Here is a 22,997-nt window from a genome sequence, read left to right as displayed (position 1 = left end):
AAGAAAACAGGCAGGTTTTGATTGCAGTGCTGAAAATCACAGCTTAGCAGTATCCCGGTGCCTGGCACACACCCTCCGCAACACACACGACCGCTGTCCCTGATCACTGGACGGAAAGAAGGGAAGCAGCCTGGCCGCAAAGTTTTGGCAGAGCCTACACCCCTTGTGCGATATCTCCAGAACTGCAGGGGAGAAGGGGGGGGGAAAGAGGGACTTCTTGGGCAACCTTTAAGAACACGCACTTAAAGATACAGTGACAATTTTTATCACAAATTATCATGGGACACCTTATCTGACTCCCTCAAGTCAGAAGGAATTATTATACAGTACATTAATGGGACTCCCATTCAAAATCGATCAGTATGGGGAGACCAAATAGGAATTTTGTGTTGACATCCCAATGTTACAATTCATCAGTTACATCAAGTACCAGCCACTTGTATAGATGTAGCACATCAGTATCAAAAACATATTGATTCATTTTAACATTACTTTTCCTAAATTACCAAAATGTAGCCAAAAATGAGCCTGGTATATAATACCTTGTTAGGAGGAGTAGGAGCTGAAGTAGGCTTTGTAAATTTTGTTGATATTGAGGCTATGAATAATAAATTGAGTCGTACTGGATATGATGTGGGGCAAAATTTCCAGTTGAAAGCTAAGCGAATGCCTACCACATTCAAGACAAACATTACGATATGATACTGAATTTTTAATGTTCAATTGGACAGAATGACAGCAGTTTCAAGCTGATCAAAGTCTTACACAGAATCACAGAATCACAGAATGAATTAAGTTGGAAAAGACCTATGAGATCATTGAGTCCAACCTATGACCTAACACCACCTTGTTAACTAGACCATTAATTGGACTGAATGTACGTTGCAATCATTATATGCTGTTATGCAGAGAAACAAGGCACAAAGTGATCTAATATGTAGTAATGAACTGCTTTGGTGTATTGTTACACAAACTTAAAACCTTTTTACAGGCATCACAACATATGCAAAAACATTTGTCAATATGAAATAAAACTCTAGCAGAATGTCAAATGAATACTGTAATAGTAGAAGACAAACTACTATCACTGTCCAGCTAAACTGAATGTGAAACCGCCCATCATTTTTTTCCTGGATATTCACCCACCGCCACCAAGGCATTAGATGTATTGGTGCACCATATCTTAATTATCTTTATTATAATTGTACTAACGACAATGTTTAATTGCTTTATTTAGTATAAATTAAAATGGATTGATAGCACCTATATGCCATATTCATTAACTTGAAGTTCACACAGAGGTCAAAGGACCGAATGATGTGGTAGGCCCTATGAGGAGCCTGAACCAAAGCTGACCACTGTGTGAACTTTCAAACATATGTACCTGTCTTGGGGTGATCTTATGATGATGCTTTATTCCCAAGCTGCCTGCTTTATGCCCAGAAAATGAGTGCTGTAGCTTTAAGATGGACCCGAGGGGTGGGGCAGGGAGCCTTGGGCTCCTGCGAGGGCTCTGTTCGGGCTCTGTTCAAGCTCTCGCTCTCCATGTGTTCTGGACAGTGTGGATCGGGACGCTACATTGTTCCTTTTGTTGGATTGGTTTGAGGTTGTTTTTGCTAGCGTGAAGCAAAAAGTTTTTTTCTCTTTCCCTAGCCTGGAGGCTGAACAGGGAATCCTCTAGGCGATTTGTTGTGGTTTTTTTTGTTTTTTTTCCCTTGAACTGTTTTGGCTCGGCTTTTTTTTTTTTTTTTCTCTTTTTTTTTTGGCCCGTCTGGGGAGCCGGCAGGACCGCCTCGAACCCGTGACCTCGGAGGAGCTGAACCAACACGAGAAAGGACATTAAAATTCACCAAGTTCGGCTGCTGCAAGGAGAAGACCCATGCCAGAAATCCAACAGGTTCCCAGCTGCTGTGAACTCTTCTCCTCCAGTCCCCATGGACAAAGAAGGGCAGTCAACATCTTTGCCTCTTGACCTTGCGGCGAGGTGGGGATGGGGTGCGAGGTTCAAATTATTTTTTCCTTTTCCTTTCGTTTTCTGTGCCTTGCGGGCACTGTGGGGTTTTGTTTTTTTTTTTTTTTTTTTAATAAACAGTAATTTTTTTTCACTTTCATCCCCTGGTACCCATTTCTCTCATTGGCAGAAGAAAGGGGAGTTATTGAAGCCCTCTCTCTTTAGAGAAAAACACTCATTTTAGAGCGTTTTTTCTCCTATAATTTGTTTTGAAACTGAGACAGTACCTTTTCAAAACAACATATGCAATTTTAAGAAAAAAGGGCTTTGTGCTTGACATGCCCAGGTGCTTGGCCGGCGGATGGGTATGCCAGACCACAAAGTTCCAAAATAAACATCTGGTTACATACCCTTACACAAGTAGCAATATAAAAGTGAAAGCCCTTTGTAGCAGGATCAGAAGCCTCACCTATGAGCAGATGCGCTACATAGGATTTCCCAATTAGCAGGAAGGTGGTTTTGGTCCTTTGCTGAAGTACGGACAACGATGATGGTAGCCTAAATGGATAACTTGTGATGTATCTTTTCTTAATCACTAGCTGTAGTCTGTAGTAATGATTTGATACATTGCCTTTCTATGCTTATTTCTGTTATCTGCTTATTATCCATGTAGCTTATTTCTGTTATTTCCTTATCATTCATGTAATAAATAAGCCTATCTCTAAATAAGTCGTTGTTTTGATCTGATCCCTTCGCTAATCACATTAATAAGCAAGACGGCAGTAGTGTCTTAACGGTTTGCCGGAGTGTGCAGTCGGCTGGCACTGGGTACCACATGGTGAGCAATCGCATGTGAATTGTTCACCTATCTTATACACTCTGTTATTAATATTGTTGCTGTTACTGTTTGTTTTCTTATTTCATTGCTGGTTTTTGGTAAATTGCTCTTATCTCAACCCGTGATCTTTACCTTTTTGTGCCTCAAATTCTACTCTCCAGCCTGTTGCGGGGAGGGGGTGTGTAAGTGGGACCATGGTATGAGGTCTTTCAGTGGGAGTACTAAACTGGCCAATACAATTCCTAAACCACAACAGCCTTATTTGGTGCCCACAGGATGAAGGTTTGAGATAAAAACAAACCTGCCCAGAGTGGGTTGGAAACAAATTTGATCTAGCATTTGCTGTACTGGTACAGAGTCACTGGTCACGATATTGCTTTGTCTGTTAACGTGGGTGTTGTACCTAAAGGGTTATATACAGGGGTATATATTTCAGTATGTGCTCCTTGTGATGATCTTTTTTAGAGCAGGGAGAGGGATCAGCATAGCTTTGTTGCTGTACTGTGGGATATCAGTTTATGACAGGATAACATCAAGAGCAATGAGGGTCATTTGGTACTGTAAATGTAGGTGAACCTGGTACGAAGAAATTATGATGTTTGACTCTAGTTCAGAAGGCTGAATGATTTCTTTATTATAACTATACTATAATATATTAATATAATATTTAAAGGAGATACTAAAGCTACTTACCTCTTTTTTTTTCACTACCATATCTAACTAACTCACAACTCGTGACTGTCTCTCGAGAGCCTAGGAACAGGTAGATCTGATTGGCCATCAGGCTCAAACAATCCTCACTAGAATCTAATCAAGTAATCACCCTAGATAAACAATTCTCTAAACACATTCTAGATAAACAATTCTCTAAACACATTCTACATAAACAAAACAAAGAACAAAAATAGAAATTGTTTTCTCTTTCTTTCCTTTGTACTCCTCTATAAAAAATCCTAAAAGAAAGAGAATGTACCTACAACAATTTGGGATATGTATTCAATGCTACTCTCCTGTCCTTACCTCAGATGCTACCTCTGGGAATTCATTAATAATTGTACCCAGTCTCTGAGTGGAACAGGAGAGAATGACATTCCACACCTTTTCACCCCCGTTTCCTCCTTCAGGCCTGTTACAAGAGATTTTGAGAATTTAGAATTTCCCTTGGATGTTAAGGAAAGCGTGTTCTTGTTGCGAAGTCTGCCAGGTTTCCTCAGTGTGGTTCACACCATGTTTAGAGTCAAGAGATTTTTAGGAAGGTAATTCAGAGATCTGCCCCAAGGGGGAATAGTCATGAGTGGCATGGAATGTGGGAGAAAATGGGCCTGTTTCTGGAGAAATTATCTCCTCCAATGTTTTGGGAGTTCACCCCTGAACAACTGCAGGACCCTGATAAAATGACAGAATATTTGCAAGGAGAAAGCTGTGGCAACTCCAGAGAAAAACAAATTGCAGTGTGCTGGGCCCTGGCTACTTGTCATGGTTTTGCATGGGAGACATTTAGGGAAGTGATGCAAAGCTTCCAGCCACTGGAAAGCTAGACACGCCTCTGTGAAAAACACATGTTAAAGACGAAAGAAACCCGAGAACTTCCTCTTGCCCTTCGGGCCGGCAGAGAGGTAACACGGCTGGGCGGCCCCTGCCATGGGGCCGGGCCCCCTTTCCCGGGGCGCCCGCCGGCCTCCTCCCCACCCCCCGGCGGCCAGGCAGGGGAGGGGAGGCTGCAGAGCCGGGCCGGGCCGGGCCGTGGCTGAAATTGCTAACATCTGTCTACTTGCTATAGCTCTGCCCCACCCAGCCCGGAGCCCAGCCGGGCCCGCCGGGCCCCAGGAGCAGCCCCAAGCTGGGGCCGGCTCCCAAATCCCACTACCATGGAGATTTGCCCACAACCACCGGGCAGGGGGAAGGAGAAGCCACCCCCCCCCCCCCGGCGTGCTGCTGCTGAGTTCTGGCCTAGTTGATTAGACCCGAGCCGTTCCCCCAGCCACAGTTCCTGCTGTCTCTAGCACCCAGCCCAACCGGAGTCAGGTTGACCATTTGCAGGCTCCAGGCGAGATAGTAACTGTTATGAACAGTTTCCAGGTGTTCCCCAGAGACGCGGGCAGGGCTTTCCTAGTTCCCATGGCAACACTAAAAGAAAACTACTAACTCTAGCTAAGTACCCATATTGAAATGCTAATTACCTAATTGCTCTGTTTGTTTTCTCTAAACTACCTGGCCTCCCACCCCTCCACGCTGCCATTCTGGGACTAACATGCAAATAAAAACCCCTTAGGATCATGGGAGTATTTTTAGGAGATAAAAATGAATATAAATCAAAAACTGAACACAATAGAGGAGTCTAGACAAATGCCCTAGCTGAGGAAGAGGGAAACACATCCCCTGACTGGCTTTTAACCATCGCCATCACCTAAGAAAGAACAGACTATATTAGGCTCTGAGAAGCCGGGAGATAGAGACAGAGAGCCCTGGTGCTGCCACCACGGAAGGAGTGGGGACAGCTGTTGTTCTGGACTTCAGCAACAGACTCTGCATGCCACGCCTCCTCGTTCTCTGGCCACCGGTGTGCCACAAGGAAAGGAGAAAGGACAGCTGCTGCTCAGGACTCCAGTGACAGACTCTGCACACCTCCTTCCTTTCGGCTGCCTGGGAAAGCTACGACCGCGGGGGCGAGTTCTGCATCGAGCCCCCTGCCCAGCTGATCTTTTTAATAAAGAGCTGAACATTAATAAAGGCATTAGCCCTGTTCATTTCAGTAACTCTTTCAGTGTTTCAATCCTCCCTCGAGTGAGAGAAAGTAACAATATGCAAGCATGTAAAGGAGCAACATGAAGACATCAAGGTCTGAAGAAGTCAAGCCCCAGATGGGAAGGATGAGGAGATGCCTTAATCTTCAGGCTGAAATCCTCAGGTAAAGCTATGGAGAAAGACTCTTTTTCCCTGTAACACATAAAAGCCATGGGGAGATGAAGGGTTCAATTTGATATCGAGCAAAGGCCTCCATGCCAAAGTAAACAGATGTTAAAGTAGCTGTGATTTTATGAGAAGTTTGAACAGAGAAGGAGAGAAGAGTGATCCTGTGCCCCCAGGAAGAGAAGACCTCTGTTCCCAGAGATGAAGATGATTTTAGAGTTAGATAATGAGAACTTGTGCCTTTGAACAGCTCATCTTTAAAACAGTACCTCATAAGTTGACATGGCCCATAAACACAGCCGTGGGAAAAGCTTGTGGAAAATGGGAGGGACTTCAGGATTGCAGATTTCCCCAGGTGGCTGCTAGTTGTGACAAAATTGAGAGCCACGAGAGAACTGTTTTTTTTCTTGAGGGGGAGTCTCCATAACATTAACAAGAAGGACTTCTCTCCCTAAGTGAACTGAAAAAAGACTATTTTAAAGGTGGTAAACTGCCTGGAAATTTTAAGCTTTGTTTCTTTACATTGTCAGTGGAAAAGAAAAGGTTGTGGGGGGAGGAGAAGTGTTCTGAAGGGTTTGTTTTGATTCTTACTACTTTTTTTTTTTTTTTTTTTTAGTTACTGTTAATAAAATTTTCTTTTTACCCTTTTAAAGTTTTGAGCCTGCTTTGCCTTTCTCCTAATCCTATCTCACAGCAGGAAGTGAGTGTACTGGTGATTGGCCAGCACTGAACCCACCACACTAGTTGGTGCATTTTCTGGAAAATCTAAAAATTGGTGAAATCTCTAACTGGCAAACCAAAACCACTACACTACTATTTATCAGATACTGCTTGTCACTTAGACATCACCCTCAGGGGGAAGAGGAGAGAAGCAGACCAACAGGCACCATGGCCACTCAAACTGCAGCTGAGCCAGAGGAATAACCCATGCCGGTAGCAGTTGCTCCTATACAGAAGAAAAAAAATCCAAGACAAAATCAATTCATTTAGTAAGGGATGAAGAGGAGTAAGCAGGGCCCTCACAACAGGAGGAAGAGGTAGAATCGAAGATAATCACCTGACCCTGGGTGAGCTACGAGATATGCAAAAAGATTTCAGCCACCAGTCAGGAGAGCTCCTGGTGACCTGCCTGCTCTGATGCTGGGATAGAGCAGCCCAGAGTTGGAAACTAGAGGGTAATGAAGCCAAGCAGATGGGACCCCTGTCTGGGGATGTGGGCATTGACAAGGGCATTGGGAAGAGGACAGAAACAGCCTCTGGAGGTGACTCCTGTCAAGCATGAGGGAAAGGTATTTTCTCAAGGATGATCTATCAGTGCACCAAGGAAAGTAGAATACCATGGAGAAAGGTATCCAGTACCTGAGAGAATTTGCTGTGCTGGAGGTACTCTATAGGGATTCAAATAACGAGCAATCCCCTCTAGATCCAGATGAGGTCCACTGTACACAATCCATGTGGTAGAAGTTTCTACAGACCACACCATCATCATACACCAACTCATTGGCAGTGATGTCATGAGCAAACAGTGAATAATTTGGTTGCCCAACTCTGGCAATATGAAGGAAGTCTGTCTTCCCCCATACAGGCCTGCATCTTGGCTGTAGAAACACTAAGGACCACCAGCAATTTAAAAAGGAAATATTCCATGCCCTGCCAGTACAGACAAGAATCTCTGCTATTAGGAACAAACACTACCTTGTTTAAGAGAGGGAACAGATCTTGAGGTATTCTGTGATTTTACATTTATGATCATGGAGAGGAAATGTGGAAGTGGGATGGAAAACCCACGTCTGCCCTAGGACCATGGATACATGAGTTGAAAGGAAGAACAACCACCACAGGAATTTCTTCAAGAATAAATGCTGCTCCAGTTTCCAGTGGTCAACACTTCACACAGAATAGAAGGGCTGATGTTATTTCTGATCCTCTTGAAGGAATCTCAAGTTGATCATAATTACAAGAAGTGAGCAATGAGTACTATGATGTTCTCATTTGAAAACAAAACCAGTGAGAGACTCCAAGTCAGACATACAATTTATTAGGAAAAGGGAAAGAAAAAAACCAAAATGCATGCAATAATACAAAAGAAAAACCACTGACAGAGTCAGAATACAACCTGACACCCTTTTGGTCAGGGTGTTTTTAGCAGTCCAAATTGGAATTCTGTGTGTGAGAGACTGGAGCAGCATTGACTCTAGATGAGCTTCTTGTGTTAGATGTTCCTCTTATCAGTTCACGTACCCGGGCTGCGAAGGAGGAGGTGGGTTTTCCATTCCACTTCCTCATGTCTTCTCCATGCTCCTGAAGAAAAAACCAGAGGTTACCTCATGGAGTGTATCCTCTCTCCTTGGCTGGGGAACGCTGGCTCTTAATGGCAGAGACTGTTGTTGGTTCTGGTGAGATGTGGTAGACTTCTTTCTTAAGTTCCTTTTTTAGTTTCTGATGGCTCTTTTCAATCAAGTTCCGGACTTGCTCAGCCAACCTGGTTTCCATGGATGAGACATGGGTACGAAATGAGGCGGTGACAGTGTCCTCGTAAATTCTTAGTTTATTGACCAAGACACCCACCCTGTCCTCACCTTCCCTCCATTGCAGTGTTGCCAGGTAACGGGAGAACATCTCTGGTCCAAGCCGTGCAAATCTCAACCACATTTGCAATATGCACTGGACACAATCTGGACTCTTAGGAAATCTCTCCTCTTCTGAGAAAATTATCTCCAGCACAGCCAATTCCCTCAGGCATCGGATACCTTGCTCCATTGTGCTCCATTTTCCTTGGTGCACCTGGAGGTCTTCTTTACAAAGGTATCCGTCCCTCACACTTCTCAGCAGTTGCCGCCAGAAGCTGAGAGTTTCTTGGGTTCTCCCGATAGCCTGGTCAATGACCACATCCTGGGACAGTGATCTCAGTTGCCTGGCCTCACTTCCATCCAGAATGGTGTCATTGGCTGCAGCATCCCAGATGCGGAGCAGCCAGGTCAGGATGGACTCGTTCTTCTGGCGGGTGAATTCCTTCCGCAGGTCACACAGCTCACCCAGGGATAGAGAGCGAGTGATGATTTCTGGCTCTGTCTCTTCCACTGGATGCAAAGGTCCTGCCACGTCCTCATCAGTCACTATGCTGACTGATTTGCTCTTTGATTTCTTCTTCTGAATGGGGGCAACTGCTACTGGTTCAGGCTGTTCTGGTTCGGTGACAGTTTGTGTGGAGATGCTGATGGTGCTTTGGGTTCCTTCCTCCTCTATGACAGTCTGCGTACACATGGATGCTGTTGTATTGCATTTGGTTCTTTTCTCCTGTGGCATTCTGTGCGGACACGGACACTGTTGCTTTGCTTCTCTTTTCCTCTTCCACAAGAAGACACTGCATCACACTATGTAGTGTTTTGTTTCTAAGCATGTTGCAGACTGCAGAGAAGACGAAGCAGAACTAACAACATTATGCTGGCCTTGGCATCCAGAGGGAACTCAACATTTTCAAAAACTGCTGTGTCAAGCCTGAAAGGTTGGAAAAAAACAATCTTTACCCCTCCCCCCAGGGGCTGGGTGTGGTTGCCGAGGCCCCAGACGTAGCAGCCTAGATTAGGACAAGCAAACAGATTTGAGTACATATTCCGAATCATGTTCATTGCCTCGGAGATTATAATGCAATAGACATAACAGACCAATAAAGCAATTCTCATACCATACCCTGGACTACACATGAGAATTACAATCGCCAGGTAATTCCCCATGTGTGGGAAAATATAGAGAGCTAGGTATAAGACCCATTTAATATGTTAAGCATCATAGTGAATAGGTACCTTCTACAATACAAAATTGTAATTCTGACTTTTCTCAGTACCTTGCAGCCTCACGTTGGGCACCAAAATTTTGTTCTGGTTTGAAAACAAAACCAGTGAGAGACTCCAAGTCAGACATACAATTTATTAGGAAAAGGGAAAGAAAAAAACCAAAATGCATGCAATAATACAAAAGAAAAACCACTGACAGAGTCAGAATACAACCTGACACCCTTTTGGTCAGGGTGTTTTTAGCAGTCCGAATTGGTATGGCTGCAGTCCTGGAGTGGCAGATGTGGTTCTGTCGGAGCAGTGATCCTGTTGAAGGCTGTAGTCTTCCTTTGAAGATCCAGTGGAAAAACCCCGCTGTTCCTCTTGGGAATCCAGTGGAAAGGCTGAGTCTGGTGTCCCAAAAACTCAGATTATATCCAGTTAGGAATGCTTGGCTCCTCCCTCTGGGCAGAGCATCTCACAATGGGATGCTGTAACTTTTATCAGTCATGCAGTGACATGACCATTATCAGCAGATGTCTCCTCAGGGGGGAGGATTGGTTTGTGGAAGAGATAAAGAAAACTGCCCAATTAACAGAAGATAACTGCCACACCTCTAACAGATGGCAAATAGAATGCATCTTGCCTTGCAGTCTAGGACGTATGACCAGTACTATTTGGAGAGACAGTTCAAATTGGAGAGACATGGATTTGATGGATGGACCATTCGGTGGATAAAGAATTGGCTGGATGGCCACACGCAAATTGTTGTGGTCAACAGCTCATTGTCCAGGTGGATACCAGTGACTAGTGGTGTCCCTCAGGGGTCAGTACTGGGGCCAATACTGTTCAACATCTTTGTTAGCAACATGTAGAGTGGGACTGAGTGCAGCCTCAGCAAATTTGCTGTGTGGTGCAGTCTACATGCTGGATGGAAGGGATGCCATCTAGAGGGACTGTGACAGGCTTGAGAGGTGGGCCGATGCAAACCTCATGAAGTTCAACAAAGCAAAGTGCAAGGCCCTACACTTGGGTCACAGCAATCTCAGACACATTGACAAGTTGGGGGGAAAAGTGATTGAGAGCAGCCCTGCAATTAAAGACTTGGGGGTGATGACTGAATTAAAATTCAGCATGAGGCAGCAGTAAGTGCTTGCAGCCCAGAAAGCCAACTGTATCTTGCTACATCAAAAGGAGTGTTGGCAGCAGGTCCGAGGTGAATCTCAGCTCTGGTGAGACGCCATCTGCAGTACTGCATACAGTTCTGGTGTCCCCAACATAAGAAAGACATGGAACTGTTGGAGCAAGTCCAGAGGAGGGCCACGAAATTGATGACTGGAGTACCTCCCCTACAAAGACAGTTGGGGGCCTGAGAAAGTTGGGGCTATTCAGCCTGGAGAAGAGAAGGTTGCATGGAGACCTCATAGCAACCTTCCAGTATCTAAAGGGGACCTACAGGGAAGCTGGAGAGGGACTCTTCATCGGGGACTGTAATAATAGGACAAGGAGTAATGGGTACAAATTGAAAGATAAATTTAGGTTAGACATAAGAAAGAAATTCTTTACTGTAAGGGTGGTGAGGCACTGGAACAGGTTGCCCAAAGAAGCTGTGGTTGCCCCATCCCTGGCAGTGTTCAAGGCTGGGTTGGATAAGACCTTGAGCAATGTGGTCTAGTGTGCAGTGTCCCTGCCTATGGCAGGGGGGTTGGGACTAGATGATCTTTGAAGTCCATTCCAAACTCTTAACATTCTATGATTCTATGATTAAAGGGGCCCTGCCATCAGCCAGGTGGAGGAAAGGGACAATCGAATCTATTGCACTGTGTGGATCCCATGGCTTGGCACATCAGACCCACAAGAGTATAAGGCTTTAGTTGACACTGGTGCACAATGTACCCTGATGCCATCAAGATATGTAGAAGCAGAATCCATCTCTATTTCTGGGGGGATGGGGGATCCCAACAGCTGACTGTACTGGAAAATGAAGTGAGCCTGACAGGGAATGAATGGCAAAAACACTCCAGAGGCCCTGTGCATCCTTGGCATAGATTACCTCAGGAGCGGGTATTTCAAGGGCTCAAAAGGGCATCTGTTGGGCTTTTGGGATAGCTGCTGTGGTGTAGCAGGGCATCTCACCCCTCCACAAGAGCTTATCTGTTGTTTGGTAACTGGTCAGATAACTCAAACAGGGCAAGCTGTCTTGTAGTGAGTTATTTTGGCGCCATGGGGTTAACATCAGTCTGGCATCTCCCAACTGTCAATACACACCTTACTGCTGAAGTGAGATTTGGAAGATAAGCTGGATTTCTGACCAACAGACACCTCACTTTACAACTATAACAGCCACACCAAACTTTCACAAAGCAGAAATCTTCTATACATTTCCCTGGAAATGTGGGGACCTTCTCCCATAAATAGGAACACCAGCTTCGCAGTTACTCCCAAGGGGTTAAGTGAAGGAATCTGTATACATTATCATCATTTTGGTGGCAAGTTGCATTTGACTCCTAATCAATACTATTTCTTTTGCTAGTGTTAATATAGGTACCTTGATATTGTGCACTGTTTTATGTTATGCTGTAATCTACTAGTAGTTTAGTTTTATACTGTGTATTAAGTAGCTCTGATCAAGATCTTTCATCTGTTATTTCTTGTCTGTTTAATAAATAATTTATTTTTATAAATAGACCTGATTCATCTTCACTATAACTGGCTGGGCCAGAGTGATTCCTTAAATTTAAACTCCTGCCAAAATCTGAGGCTAGGGCAGGGCTTGTCTGAAGCTCCCACTCATCCCATGAAATGTGGAGACAGAGGGAATTCAACAGCTGAATCCCTTTCCTAGTGTCTCAGAGGACCCTTCTGCTGTGGGGTTCCTGCAGGTCAAAGAACAACAGGTACCAATTGCTACCATAACAGTGCACTGTCAAAAACACTGCACCAACCGGGACTCTGTGACCCCCATTCATGAGATGATTTGTGAACTGGAGAGCCAGGGAGCGCTCAGCAAGACTTGCTTACCCTTTAATAGTCCTATCCAGCCAGTGTGTAAGTCCAATGGAGAGTGGAGACTGACAGTGGACAATCATGACCTGAACGAAGTCACATCACCACTGAGTGCTGCTGTGTTGGACATGCTGGAACTTCAGTATGAACTGGAGTCCAAGGTAGCAAAGTGGTGCCACCATCGATATTGCTAATGCATTTTTGTCCATTCCTTTAGCAGCAGAGTGCAGGCCACAGTTTGCTTTCACCTGGAGGGGCATCCAGTACACCTGGAACCGACTGCCTGTGGTGGTGCATACCCCCCTCGTCAGGCCGCATTATGATCTGAGAAATGCTCGTTAGGAGCCTTCATAAACAGTTACTCTTGAGCTTATCAAAAACACTGTTCGCAGGAACATGTGCTGTCTAATGAGCTCCTGTTTTTCAATGAACAGCCTTGGAAACTTATTTTTCTTGCCTGAATAACAACCCAAGTGGAATAATATTTTTTAAATCAAGCTTTCAAAGAAAGTTACTGACCTGAGTTGCAGTCAGGATAGAAAATTATTATGACTAAAGTCCATTCTTTTGTGACCCTATCAACAGTGGTCCTAAGTAAGATCCTTTGAGCTCTCCTGGACTGCAGAAGGCTGTTACCAGCAACGTCCCTCTGAGTAGGGTCTCTCAGAGCCAGCGAACTCTCAAATTTGCTATACTTGGAGGATGACCAAACGATAACAATGGATCCTGGGCTGATACTCTCACTGCTCAGGAGTCAACCCTTCACCCGCTGAGAAGATGCAATGGCATCTGAAGTGAGTATCTCACTGAATTCGGGGGAATTTTTTCACAGGTACCATCTTTGTACATGTGAGTTTGCATATGCTGTAGCAAATATACCAGGAATGTTGTTCTCCTAGATTCTCAAGTACTTTAGATTTGTAACTAAGTTAGGACTGCAAGTAAGTTACTGTTGTATTATAGCAAATTCTATATGAATCCTTTACCAAATTGCTTAACTTATCGATTTGAGTTTAAGTACTATTAAGTTTAAATGCTGTTAAGTTTAAGTTAAATGAAGTGCTGTTGGTCAAGTCCAGGGCTCAGTTTATCATTGGAGTCTACTCTGATGCTTGTGACTCAACAGGAGTGTCTTCTGTATTCATTTTTTATCCTTACCATTTCCTAGCCTCTTGTCTTCCACTCCTCCTGTCCCAGCCTCCACATAGATAGTTTTGTGTTTATTTTGATTTGGATTGACTGATTTTGGATTTTTGTTTGCTTTTTCTCTGTGTGTTTTAACCATCTAGTAAATAAAAGAGTGAACCTTGCCAATTAACTTTGTCATGATGTGGCTTTTTATATTAAACCTTTGCTGGTGATTAAGTGGACTTAAAACACTCATTCACAACATTGCCCCAGGAGTGGAAACACAGCCCACTATTTGCCATGGACTGATCTAGACTGCACTGGAAAAGGGTGAGACTCCAAAATAATTACAGTATATTGATGACATCATCCTGTGGGGCAACACAGCAGAGGAAGTTTTTGAGAAAGGGGAGAAGATAATCCAAATCCTCCAGAAGGCCAGTTTTGCCATAAAAAAAAGTAAGGTCAAGGGACCTGCCTAGGAAATTCAGTTTTTAGGAATAAAATGGCAAGATGAATGTCATCAGATTCCAAGGGATATGGTCAACAAAATAGCAGCTATGTTCCCACTGACCAGCTAGAAGGAAACACGGGCTTTCCTATGTGCTGTGAGTTTTTGAAGGATGCATATTCCAGATTACAATCAGATTGTAAATCCTCTCTATCAAGTGACATGGAAGAATGATTTTAAGTGGGGTCCTGAACAACAAGCTTTTGAACAGGAGATGGTTCATGCAGTAGCCCTTGGGCCAATCAGGACAGGACAGGATGTAAAAATGTGCTTTACACTGCAGCCAGGGAGAATGATCCTTCCTGGATCCTCTGTCAGAAAGCACCAGGGCAGACTCGAGGTCAACCACTAGGTTTTTGGAGTCAGGGATACAAAGGATCTACGGTCTGTTACACCCCAACTGAAAAAGAGATACTGGCAGCTTATGAGGGGCTTTGAACTGCTTCAGAAGTGATTGTCACTGAAGCATAGCTCCTCCTGGCACCCTGACTGCCAGTGCTGGGCTGGATGTTCAAAGGGAAAGTCCCTTCAACACATCAGGCCACTGATGGTACGTGGAATAAGTGGGTTGCACCGATCACACAGCAAGCTTGAATAGGAAACCCCAATTGCCCAGGGATCTTGAAAGTCATCATGAACTGGCCTGAAGGTGAAAATTTTGGACTATCGGAGGAGGAGGAGGAGAAGGAGAAGGTGACACATGCTGAGGAGGCTCCACCATATAATCAGCTACCAGAAAATGAAAAGTGATACGCTTTCTTCACTAATAGTTCCTGCCATATTGTAAGGATCCATTGAAAACAGAAAACTGACATATGGAGTCCTACATGGTGAGTTGCAGAAGTTATTGAAGGACAAGGTGGATCAAGGCAAGTTTTACCTCAAGGAGATTTGATTTTTGGGTGAGAACAGTCTGCAATGTTGAATTGTATAATACTGGTTGCTGAATGACACTGCCACTGTATGTCATAACTACCATGGACAATGAGGATGGAGTGCTCCCGATACACCAGTCCTGATGCAGCTTTCAACCAGCCAACAGCACACCAGCTCTCCTGCCCTGGAAGACATCTACGATGGATAGAACCCACAGTCATGGACTAAATTAACTCAACAGACATCTTGGAGAGATGGCCATTGACTATGGCAATGATGCCTGTGATTGCGCATATATGTGTGTGTGTGTGTGTGTATGTGTATATATATATATATATATATATATATATATATATATTTGGAAGGTGTAGGAGTGGATGATATCCTGGTTCTGGCCAAGACAGGGTTAATTTTTGCTGTAGCCAAGAGAGGGCATGTCTAGGACCCAGAGGTTATTCTATACTATCTCATGTAATTTTCCAGGAATGGGAAAAGGGGTCCCTTCCAGGTTGGGGTAGTGTGGCAGAGGTCGAGTATTGTTGGGCTCCATTTGGTATAGTGGTGAACATTTCCATGTAAATTGCTCACCTCTCTTATACACTTTTGGTAATAATATTGTTGCTGTTACTGTTTGTTTTCTTATCTCATTGCTGTTTCTAGTAAATTGTTCTTATCTCAACCCATGTTTTTTACCTTTTGTACTTCCAATTCTCCTCTCCATCCTGACATGGGGAGGGGAGGAGTGAGTGAGTGGCACATGGTCTGGGGTGTTTCAGTGGGAACACTAAATTGGGGAATACCATTCCTAAACCACAACAAAGGACTTAAGACCAAATAAAATTTCTGTTACATTTTTAATCACCTCACTTTAAAAGAGCTTTCTTTTATAGGCAAAAAAGGATTGTTGTGTTTATCCACAATCTGCAGTATATTACTCATTGCCTAATGAGTAATATAAATAGTACACAATTGGACAAACACAATCTATATGCAATAAAGAGCAATTCACAGTATTATCATGGAATATGATTATATTAAATTTTAAAGTTTTAATAAAACCAATATGGATACTTCTGTTAAATGGAAAAACCAATATTGATTTAACAAAGACCATATTCTTAAACTATAGCTATCACATGCCAAGTTAACATCTCAACTTTCATAGACTCTATATCTTACCACAGAACAAATTTTAATATACCATATATTTGGTTACATACTAAATCTTAGGTAGTTTACACACTATTATGCAATATAACTATATTGTGTTAAATGTCATTTATTCAAAGATCTTTGCAACAAACAAAAAGAATTCAACTGTGCTAGTGAAGTTCTGAACTTAAGTCAAAATGTTTTAAAATGTTTGTTCATGAAAGAAGAAAAATGTATGACTACCAGTAATCTGGGCCATGTAAGTTAGTTGTGCAACAAAAGAAAAAAACTTGTTTCTTCTAAGCAGAAGAAAAAGATAAAAGGGAAACCTTTTTCTAAACCAAATGAAAAATAATAAATTGATGTTTTACAGATAACTGGAAACTAGTTCTAACCATTTACTTAGGAAAGGTTGGAAATATAAACACAAACAATTAAAGAAAGTATGCTAATTATATTGTATTTTAAATAAAAAATATGAAACATATTAAAAATAATTAAACCATCTGTACTAGAAATAGTGCTTTATAATCAGTATTTTTCAATGAAAGATCAGAAGCTATGCTATCCAAGATTTCATCTTCAGGTATTGTTCATGCTGTTCATTCTAAGAACACATGTAGTCTACAATTTCATCTGCATTAAATAAAAACTGGCAGAATGCATGGTCTGAAGGATAAGAAGTCTTCAGAGAAAATGGAAATAGATAATGTTTCCGAGGTTCTATTTTTCTTATGGCCAAAGCAGAAGCTAGAAAGTTTTGCCTGAATCACTGTATATATATAGATCAGAAAAATGTTCCCACTTTGCTTTCTTGATAAAATAAGAACTAACAATAAAATTTTTAAAAAATGTGTGGAAATGATTTTTTTTTAACTCTGGGTTTTAAAGCGAAAGGTACCTGTACATTGGCAAAATCCACACGGTTGAGATCACTGAGCATCTGGTTGATCTGAGAAGTGTTCTGAAGCACAGCCCGAGCTGCCTGAGCCAGGTGATTGAGAGATGTGTATCTTCTCAAAGTCTGGGCAAAGGCACTTACAGTGGCAACCTATGAAGAAATCCATTTATCTTAACACATTGTATTATCAACCAATCTTCTGCTTTGTCTATTTTAATTCTAAAATTGCTGTATTAATTTATGATCCCTCAGATATTGCAATTCACATATAATGGAACAAATGCCGTTTTTCTATGATTTTTTTTTTTTTGCAAAACAAAGTTATTTCCAACCCCATGGTTCATGTTTGAAGTTTAACCTAAATATGACATTTAGCATAAAAGTTAAAATGCTGCTATTTTTAGATCTTGAATGACATCTAGTGTACAATTGCAGAAAGAGAAGAAAACTGCAGTCAACTTTGTTTACCTTGCTTTGTATCATTCTTTGTGGAATATTGTTCATGGCACTGGAAAGCCAGCCTTCAAGGCTTTTTGCAAAATTGCGAATGGCCTGAGTCAAGGCACCTAAACATTAAAGAATAAAAATAAAAATAAAATGAAAAGGATGGCAAGGTGCCTCTCTTGAAACCTTTTGCATCTTCAGTATTTAAATATTCCACATTGAGAACTACTGCATTTATTGGCTCAGAGACTTATCCAGTTAGGTTTGGATCCCTATCATTACAAGAAGTATGTTGATAAACTGTAGTAAGTTCAGTAGAGGGCCACTGACATGGTCAGGGAGCTGGAGCACATACCTTATGAAGAGAGGCTGAGGGAACTAGGTGTTTCAGCCTGAAATAGAGAAAGTTTAGGGGGGACCTAATAGAAGGCTTTCAATACGTACAAGGTATCAAGAACAGACTCAGCCTCTTCACAATGATGCGTGGCCAGAGGGTGAGAAATACTGGGCATAAACTGAAAAAAGAGTGATCCTGACTTGATAGGAGAATTTTTTTCACCTTAAGGATAGTTAAGCAGTGCCAATTCATGGCCCTTCATTGGACTCTCTTCAGTATGTCCATGTCACTCTCGTACTGGGGAGACCAGAACTAGATACAAGACTCCAGGTATGCAGCACTCAAATGGTGCTGAATAAAGGGGAAGGATCACCTACCTGGACCTACTGGCAACACTTTGTCTAATACAGCCCAGGATACCATTAGCCCTCTTTGCAGCAAGGGCACTCTGCTGGCTCATGTTCAACTTGGTGTCCACCAGGACCCACTGGTCCTTTTCTGCAAAGCTGCTTTCCAGTTGGTTGGCCTCCTTGGCATGTACTGGCACATAGGATTGTTCCTCTCCAGGGGCAGGACTTGGCACTTCCCCTCATTGAACTGTATGAGGCTCCTGTCAGCCCATTTCTCCATCCTGTCGAGGTCCCTCTGGATAGCAGCACAATCTTGTGATGCATCAGCCACTCTTCAGTTTTGTGTCATCAACAAACTTGCTGAGGGTATGCTCTGCCCCATCATCCAGATCACCAATAAAGATATTGAACAGTGTTGGACCCAGTACTGACCTCTGGGGTACACTGCTATTTACTGGCCTCCAACTGGACTTTGTGCAACTATAACTATGGGATTCTCTGGAGTGCTGCAATGGATAAATACAGAGTCTTTAGGGGAAACAAGACAAGAAGGTGCTCTATATGAAAGAGGAGCTGCAATGCATAGAGCTTTGCCTAGGGATGGATGATAAGCCAGTTCAGAGCTTAAGGGTCCAGGTTAGATTACATAACAATATGGGTGATGTGGGTATCTGATACAGCCTATCTCATAAGGAAAAAGTAGATGAAGTCTTGTGGTGGCTTGACCTTGACTGACTGCCAGGTGCTCACCAAGCTGCTCTATCACTCTCCCTTTTCAACAGAACAGTGGAGAAAAATACAAAGAAATGCTCATGGGTCAAGATAAGAACAGGGAGATCACTCAGCAATTGCCGTTGCAGGCAAAACCGACTCCACTTGGGGAAATTAATTGAATTTATTGCAAATCAGAGTTGGAGAGAGATATAAAAACAAATCTAAAAAAAACTTCCTCCAACCTTCACTTCTTTCCAGGAACAACTTAACTCCCAACTCTTCTACCTCCTCCCCCCAAGTGGCCCAGGGCAACAAGAAATGGGGGTTGCAGTCAGTTCATAACACTGTCTCTGCCTCTCCTTCCTCCTCATGCTCTTCTCCTGCTCCAGTATGGGGTCTCACCCATGGGAGACAGTCCTTCACGACCTTCTTGAACATGGATCCTTCCCATAGGCTGCAGTTCTTCACAAACTGCTCCAGTATAGGTCTTTTCCATGCGGTGAAGTCCTACAAAAACAGACTGTTCCAGCATTTGTCTCCTCACAAGGTCACAGGTTCCAGCAGAAAACCTGCTCTAGCATGGGCTCTCCATGGGCTGCAGCTTCCTTTGGGGTACACCCGCCTGCTCTCATGTGGGATCCTCCATGGGTTGCAGGGTGACAATGTACTTCACCATGGTCTTCCCCATGGGCTGCAGAGAAATCTCTGCTCCAGCAACTGGAGCACATTCTCCCCTCCTTCTTCACTGACCTTCGTGTCTGCAGAGTTGTTTCTCTCACATATTCTCACTCCTCTCTCCTGGCTGCTGCTGTGACCCATTTTTTACTCTTTTTCAAAATATGTTACCACAGAGATGCTACTAATGTCTCTGGTTTAGACTTTGGCCAGCAGCAGGTCCATCTTGGAGCCAGCGGAAAGTGTCCCTTTCTGACATGGGGACAGCTTATGGTATCTTCTCATAGAAGACATCTGTGCACCCCTCACCTCTACCAAAAGCTTGCCATGTAAAACCAATACATGTCTCCTTCAGGTACCTGGAATAAGCTTCATGTTTACAGGCTCCAGTTTTGCTGAGGGACTTGAACAGCAGAGCTGTCCCTATCTGCTAGAGGGACAACAAAGCAGAGCAAAAGCAACCCAAGAAGACAGTTGAACAGTGCAACTGGTCACCCAGAGAGCTTTGTGTAGCTTCCATCCTTAGATGTTTCCAAGACCTGACAAGGTAAAGCCCTGAACAAACAAATGTGAATTCAGCATTGACCATGCTTTGAGCAGGAGGTTGGACTAGACACCTCCTGAGGTACCTTCCAACCTGAATTATTCTTTGAGTCTATATTATGTAACAATTATTTAGTTTCTGATTTAACAAACAGAACTGACCATTTCACCTAAGACCCCTTCAAAAAACTTATGATCAGCAGTGAAAATTCTTTTTTGCATTCCTACAGGTACATCAATAATTGTAACAACTGTTTCCTATCTCCTGAAAACTTTCATCATGAATTTTCTGCCATAAATTTTTTGCCTAAGTGCTTTTGCTTTTAAAGAGCAAAACCCCACAGGAAATGACAATTATTGCATTAGTTCAGTTTCCTCAAGTAAGCTTGAAGTACCCTGAACCATTGCCAACATGTTTTTCTTTTAGTTCTGAAGAACAAAATGCAATGTGCAATGTTCAACGACGGTATCGATAAGGAATATATAAGAATGTATTAAACAAACAAGGTAGGATTGCTCATACTGGTGTGAAAATTTGGTGGTGGAGAATGAATGCTGCTACAGTAATAAAGAAGAAAAAAAAAACAGAAAAGGGAAATATTACTATCTATAAGTGATTTTGTTTTTACTACATCTAAGAAGAAACAGTGGAAGTAAACAGTGGATTTTGTTTATGAGGCAAAACAGCACGTTTGGTAGAGTAAGAATTAATTGCTCATGGAAGTCACCTAATATGAGAAATGCCCTTTTTCAGCTTGAGTAATTAATGAATCCTGTAAATAAAAACTTCTTCTAGCAAAGTTAGCCAATTTGCTTAAAAAAGAAAGAAATATTTTATATTTTAAAGCATTATTTTCTTCAAATTTATAGTGGCAACTGGTTTATGTAACTGTCCCCAAATGTGAATGCTCATCTGAAATTTAATTTGGACTTATAAAACTTCTGAATTAGCTCTATGGAACGGGCTTTTTCTTTTTTCTTTCTTGAGGTTTCCAGGCAAAGAGCAAACACTCTGTTTCACTGTCAATCATTTAACCCACATGTTTCTACATTAACATTTTTGCATACACTTGCTAATTAACAAAGCATTTGCTCATGTTAATTTATTACCTGCAGAATAAAAAAAAAAAAAAAGCTCATTCAGATAGTTTGCAAAGTGTTACTAAACACACATTAAATGATACAGCAAAAAAAAGTTAAAAGGAAAAGGTATTTTTGTATAAGCCTTCAAAAAGCTTGGGTTTCTCATCTGAAATATTTCTTCTACATAAATAACAAGATTTTGCAGTCTTTCTGGTATTTGTAATTGCTGAAATTGACAGATACAACATGAAAAATATCTTGAACATAACTTCTCTGTCTGGAAGAGGAACTTCCAAACAAGTTTGGTGGTATCCATCCTGTCACTTGTGAAGAGATAAAAAGGCCATTCTCAGGGGAAAGGATCTATTGCCATTAATACACAGTGGCTCTGGTATTTTGCTAGAATCATAAGATAATAATAAATTTTACTCCTGATTGAAGTATAAAGTGTTTGGCCTCTTTTTAAACAAAGAAATGTGGCTTTTTCCCACACAGTAGTTTTTCATTTATTTTGTCGGCACTGAAATGTTTTCACAAAAATTTCAACTAACCAAATTTTACTTAGAGCTTGCTTTTCAAAAGGTTTTCTTCACTATTAATTTATTTTATGGCAATATTTATTAGGAAGTTACGTGAAAGAGTAGGTTTCCCCAAATACTGAAAATCAGGAAAAGAAAAAAAGATGAAACTCAAAAAATAGAATTATCAGTTTGCATCCTTACAAAATTAAACACATTTTCCCTTTTTTTTTTTTTTGGCCAGCTGTTGTTGGTACCTTTCTGATTATCCAGAAAAAAAGAAACCTGCCTATGATGGGGTATTTCTACAGAGCAGTACTTGCAAATATTTTCCTGAGTTGCTTCTTACAGCATAGATAACAGAGGTAGACAACAGATGCAGTACTTGTGTCAGAAGAGAGAACAGCATTCATGTCCTCAGCAATGGTGTTAATGTGTCACAGAGTACCACCTCCAGCCATCAGAGCAACTATCCCTATAATGTCAGAGGCCTCAATCCAGACCGAACTTCTGAGGGAAGATGCAGCTCAGAGTACAGCAAGTGCTTGGGGTCTCTTGATGAGGCTGAGGCAGAGTGGGACAGTTTCCTTGCCTGAAGAAGGTGTGCAGTGGAACAGGACCTGTGTTGCCAAGGAAGTGCAGGAAGAGGTCAGCAGACTGTGCAGTATCAGAGAAGGTGAGAAAGACATCTTTCTCAAGACCTGCCAGAGCCTTCCCCCAGATTGGGGTGACTCTGGGTGGTGGTAAAGTCTCTCCTTCAACCCGTGCTTTCAAAGAAAGACTCAGTAGTCTTCAGTCGTCTAGTCTCAAGGCAGTTTATTGCATGTTATCTTAAAACACACAGACTCCCTGACATTGTCCCTAACTCTTTCTCCTTCTGCGTCTCTCTCTGCGTCTCTCTTCGTCTTCTTCTCTGTCTCTGTCTCTGTCCCTATCTCTCTTCCTCTCTCGAGGGGCTGGTACCATCTTTTATATCACACATTACGTATTAAATGTTTATAGTTTTTCTCCAATGCCTATTACCTATGTTGAACAGTGACTTTCTACTCTAAACTAATCTGTGAGTGCCAACACCACCAAGAACATAGGGAATAGGAAGAAGAAAGAAAGAAGACAAGGCACACCCAAATCCCTCCATCTTAGAACCTCTGACCCCCATGTACAAAACTCAGACCCCTCTGTACAAGGCCTAAAACCCCCCTGTACAGCACTCAAAAATCCTACCTTTCACTTTGTGACTACTTCTATTATAATATCTAAACTTTTGTGATTTCTTATTCTTCCTGC

General features: G+C 42.4%; 1 protein-coding gene across 1 annotated transcript in view; it reads right to left on the bottom strand.

The window, feature by feature from the left end:
• LOC128822748 (transcription factor RFX3-like) overlaps positions 1–22,997 on the bottom strand; it is a 190,687-nt gene that overhangs the window by 18,319 nt on the left and 149,371 nt on the right. Inside the window, exons 12-13 of the mRNA XM_054004557.1 lie at positions 17,515–17,612; positions 17,047–17,196 (exon numbers count right to left, since the gene is read on the bottom strand). Of these exons, the coding sequence (XP_053860532.1) occupies positions 17,047–17,196; positions 17,515–17,612 (248 nt within the window). The remainder of the gene's footprint in view (positions 1–17,046; positions 17,197–17,514; positions 17,613–22,997) is intronic.

This window comes from Vidua macroura, assembly GCF_024509145.1.
Source record: "Vidua macroura isolate BioBank_ID:100142 chromosome W unlocalized genomic scaffold, ASM2450914v1 whyW_random_scaffold_48, whole genome shotgun sequence".
In the NCBI taxonomy this organism is placed as follows: domain Eukaryota; kingdom Metazoa; phylum Chordata; class Aves; order Passeriformes; family Viduidae; genus Vidua; species Vidua macroura.
Note: the sequence above shows the minus strand (reverse complement) of the source record. Positions and strands in the feature narration are given on the sequence as shown.